Here is a 4,684-nt window from a genome sequence, read left to right as displayed (position 1 = left end):
CTACTCTAACAATATTTATATTTGGCGCTTCTTTTAAGAGTTACCCTGATGCAAATGTGGCGCCATCCTAATTTAATACATTTTGACGACACTTTTTCATATACACAGATGACTCTCCTTACCTCTACCCTCCATAATAGTATCGAAAGTCTTAAGTGACAGTATTTTTTCCAAGTATTGTAACTAGATGGCGCTCCTTCCAACCATAAATAACTTAGTTAACTATCACGCGATTGAATAAGCTAACTTGGGTAGAAAATCTCATCCTTTTTTAGAGAAAGTTTTTATCTTTCATCTAGAAACTAAATAACGTCGAGCTCTTCTAATGAATTATTTTTGCTGGCCTTAGTCAGTTTACTCATATCGCTTTCTCTTCTATGGTTTCAGGTTTACAACATTTTAACAATAATAGAAACAAACTGTAGTTGCAAAAGTTGAATCGGATATAATTGAAAATCATGTATTGTTTTTTGTTACAAAAATACTTTCTTTCCCGTCATGTTGATTTATTTTCTAATAACATTTTGAAATTACATATAGCTATATACAGGATCTTTGTAATTATATATCATATCATAACATTAATGATACAACTGTTTAAATAATAACTAAGGTTACTTAATGCTATAAATCGAAAAGATTTGACAAATTTGGTAAATTAAGTAGAATCTGAAATTATTACAGAACACCATTTTTCATGGAACAACATTTAGTAACAAACTAAACAATCATCAATTACTGCATAGTAATTTTGAAACAATAATATTGAAATGACAACACTGAACATCAAGAAAATGTTATTACACCATGAATATTTGAGACGATTATTAACAGGTTAGTATGTTATGTTTTATGGTAACTTAATTATATTTTATACATCAATAAGGCACATTCAATACTCTGGGGAGCTTCCGCCACCACTTGGAGAGTCATTGATAAGGATTGGTTTAGAATGATTCTCTTTCACATCAAAGGTGATTAAATCTTCACTGAAGGTGCTTTTCTGTGAAAATAAAAACATTATTATTGCAATGTGACAATGGTGACTATTCCACCGTAAATAAATCTCGAGCTCAAAGCTTTAGACTATAAAAAAATAGATATGTAAACGTTTTTATTTTGGATATCACATTTAAAGGGTGGTAGAAAAGGAGATGAAAGTTTCTAAATATTTTTTAAATTAGTCTACAAACCTGAAATTTGGGATATAGGTTTCTATATTAAAGTATATGAACTAGAGAGGTAAAACACAGGTTGGAAATTTGTACAAAAGTCTAATGTTTTAGAAGTTGGAAGTTGGAAGTTTTTTAGAAGGAGACACCAAAATTCAGATTGAGGTTAATAAATATAATTTTAAAAAAATGGGCTAAGACCAACATGCATGTACATCAGACCAGAAGCTTGAAAAGCTGTAACCAGCCTAGAAGAAAGAAAAGTAATGGATGTCATAATGTGGTCAAGGGCTAGGCTGCAGCATACAGAATGAGCTGATGCTTTGAAACTTTTGTTCAAGTGATAATGATATGAATAATATATTAAAATAACTATGAAAGCCGAAGTGTGTCTTTCTGTCTGTTTCTAGCCATCTACCATATAAACTTTTGAACCAATCTCAAGGACATTTGAAATTTGCTGCTGCATCCACTTAAATCACAAAATGTAAACTTGAGAGTATGTACGTATAAAATCGTGGAACTAAAAGAAATTTTGCAGTACTACTGGAGATACAAGGTTGCAAAGTTTTTTTTTTAATTACAGGGCAAATCAAAATTTAATCAAGGACAAAGTCGCAGGCAACAGCTAGTTTATGATAAAGCAAGAGCAAATTTATTTCTCCTGGGTAAAGAAGAAGAAGAAGAAACACTTTATTGCACGTAAACATACAGTAAACAATGTAGACATGCAAAGGCGGCCTTGCTGCAAGCTAACTCTTACAGGCAACCTTTGTAGAAAAGACTTAGAGCAAGAGAACGGGATAGTGCCAAGAGTGTTGTAATATATACATAAATATTAAAATGTATAGATACTAATACATAGATAATTTAAATAAATATATGTAATATATATAAGTATTAAATATACATAAAATATATAATATATAAAATATAAAAGTAGATAAAAGAAAGAAGAAGATAATTCCAAAACAAAACATCAAAGAATCAAAGTTACACTGTTTTGAGCAATGGTAATAGGGGCCTCTGTAATTTTTTTATAGTAATAATTGACATTACACTCAGGAAAGTTAACTTATCTTAATAAAGGTAAATTGAGCTATCAACTACAATTTTATGTACTGCCAGCATGTGGTGTGCTGTGTGTTGACATCAGATCAAGCAAGTATTTGAAGGCAACAATGTAAGTGATAGGCTAAAAAGTAGGAGGGTTTTTAGGTGGTAGGAACTGCAGCTTTATAGAGTAGGGATGTCCATGACAATTTTCTGCTGCTAATAATAAATAAAAATCTACTTGATATCTAATAAATATATGTTGTCTTAAATAATAGTCAAATTAGATGTTTTGGTTAACGTAAATATAACTTACACTTGTGGAAGCTGCATCAGAATTTTTCTTGAGCACTGCAGCATAATTTAATGTTGGCATCATCCGTACAGGGGTAGGACTTCTTTCTTCCACTTCATTGTCTTTCACTTGGGTACAAGTCAGACCGTCAGATAAATTGCCACTAATGCTATCAATTAAAATATTAGGTACACTCAGTATGTCCAAAGTTGTAGGACTCTTTAATGCCTCCACACAAGCTTGGGCCATTTCAACTTCTCTGTTAATAAGTTTTTCTTCAACAATTTTTTTATATGCTTTGTCAAGATCTGATACTTGTTTGTCTGCCAAAATTGTACTCATTAGTTTGATTTCTGCTTCCAATTCTCTGATTGAACTTTCATTCTTAGATGCTATTTTGGCTTCCTTTATTAGCCGAACATCAACTGCCTCCTGGATTTTTAGAATTGCTTCATCGGTGTTATCACTTTGAACATTGCTCTCTTTGACTATTTTGTTAAATATACAGTGGGGTGATACTCTGTTGGATTTTTTGTATCCAGTAAGCTTTTCACCCAAATTTGCTGTAACATCATCCACATACTCATACATATCGAAGCAATTTATTTTTCCAAATCTGTATATTAAAGTATGAGTTGAGCCGGAGGATGATGTTTTACTTGACACGTTGCACGAAACAAAAGTTTTGCGCCCGTGATACTTTTCAAAGTACTTTTGTAATCCTTTAGATATTAATTTGTCTCTGAAGGTGGGTTTAATGCTGCTGTTTTTCCTATATTTATACCAACCAACCACTTCAGTTGCAGCACTTGAAAGTATTTCTGATAATGTATCTTCCTTTATTGTACCGGTGGGTAGGTAAAATAACGAAACAGATGGCAATGGCAATACAGTCCTTATTACGATTTGGGTGTCTAACCGGGCGCTGTCATTTTGGGAGTCCGAAATGTGGTTAGTAATTTGTGAAGTCACATCCCCGATAAGGAAACCCTCCTAAAAAGAATTCACATGAATCCATTATAATTATTGTTAAAAACGACATAAAAACCTTAAATTAACATAAACATACCTGACAATTCACGGAATTCAAACATTCGTATAATAAAAACGAGAGTGCGGTGCCATTAAGGGACACCTTCTCTGTATAAGCCATTGGATATTACACTTTAATCATTTGTTCATTCTAATCAAACTAATGCAATTATTAAACAGATTTCACACTAATACACAAGGTAATTATTAATTTAATTTTACTTTTGAGTTAGTAAATCAGGCTGACTGGAGCCTTAAACTTCAATGTCAAAAATTAAAAGTCAACTGTCTAACAAAGATCGGAATTTTTAAAAACGGTAGCTCTCACCCTATCGGTAGTTATGCACTCGTAATCGGTAAATTTATAGTTGCAACGTTTTTTTTTTATACCTCAGGCTAAGGTCGTGTGTTAAGCCTCTGCCGATAATTATACCTGAAACCCTTGCCCTTTAATCCGGGAAAAATTGATCCGGGCGTGGATTTCAAATCTTCTGGAGGAACAGAGACAAAGACCTCGGACATGGACGGGAGTAGGCTTATGGGTCTATAACTACCGACTTGAAAAATGATTTTCCCGGGTTTTGGCAACATGACAACAGTGTTTACTTTTCATAGGCAAGGATCTCTACCAAGTCTTCAGCACGGTACCGTAGCGTTCCGTCTTGGTAAAGGAGAGGTCTGATTGGGTCTAGGCTACGAGTAAACTGCCTGCTCAGTCGGTACAGCGAGCGCACGTCGTCCTCATCAGCTGACTCGGTTTTATGGTCCCATTTTGATATGGTATTCTGTCGAAGTGCTGTGAAAGAAAGTGAAAAGATTGGCTCTTTTGGACGAGTCGATTTAGCTTCATCTTAAGGGTAGGGCAGCGGGTTTGCTGCCATTTCCTTCTCGACAACAGCTGCCTCAGGCCTGGATCGGGAGTGGACATTGTGGCCTTCTTGAGGACACTGGAGAGAGTGGACGTCAGATCTCTGGCTATTGACTCGACTTCGTCTGGCGTGCAGGTGGGTTTGGTGGAGATCGTTTCTTCTAACTCTTTCAAACAGTTGCCAGTCCACGCGGCATATGTTTGGAAGGGTAGGCAGGTTTTTATTTCCGTGAAAGAGGCGTCGTCCTGTATAACACTCTCGGC

The 4,684-nt window shown here is 34.7% G+C and overlaps 1 protein-coding gene across 1 annotated transcript; it reads right to left on the bottom strand.

Annotated features, from left to right (window-relative positions):
- Window positions 1–420: 420 nt before the first annotated feature.
- LOC120629988 (BRISC complex subunit FAM175B-like) lies at window positions 421–3,819 on the bottom strand. Its single transcript, XM_039899101.1, has 3 exons — window positions 3,590–3,819; window positions 2,542–3,513; window positions 421–1,003 (listed from the first exon to the last, which is right to left on the bottom strand). The coding sequence occupies exons 1-3, from the start codon at window positions 3,671–3,673 to the stop codon at window positions 893–895; spliced, it is 1,167 nt and encodes a 388-aa protein (XP_039755035.1). The 5' UTR covers window positions 3,674–3,819; the 3' UTR covers window positions 421–892.
- Window positions 3,820–4,684: the final 865 nt, after the last annotated feature.

Source organism: Pararge aegeria, chromosome 15, assembly GCF_905163445.1.
Source record: "Pararge aegeria chromosome 15, ilParAegt1.1, whole genome shotgun sequence".
NCBI classification, from domain to species: domain Eukaryota; kingdom Metazoa; phylum Arthropoda; class Insecta; order Lepidoptera; family Nymphalidae; genus Pararge; species Pararge aegeria.
The sequence above is the reverse complement of the archived record's forward strand: the minus strand, read 5'-3'. Positions and strand labels throughout refer to the sequence as shown.

What these genes read in the sequence shown, in the direction of transcription:
- LOC120629988 (XM_039899101.1), bottom strand. Translation starts at nt 3,673, where the DNA reads ATGGCTTATACAGAGAAGGTGTCCCTTAATGGCACCGCACTCTCGTTT. An exon ending in TGAATTCCGTGAATTGTCAG is followed by an intron (nt 3,514 to 3,589) that starts GTATGTTTATGT and finishes AATTCTTTTTAG; the next exon opens with GAGGGTTTCCTTATCGGGGA. An exon ending in CTGATGCAGCTTCCACAAGT is followed by an intron (nt 1,004 to 2,541) that starts GTAAGTTATATT and finishes TTATTTTCACAG; the next exon opens with AAAAGCACCTTCAGTGAAGA.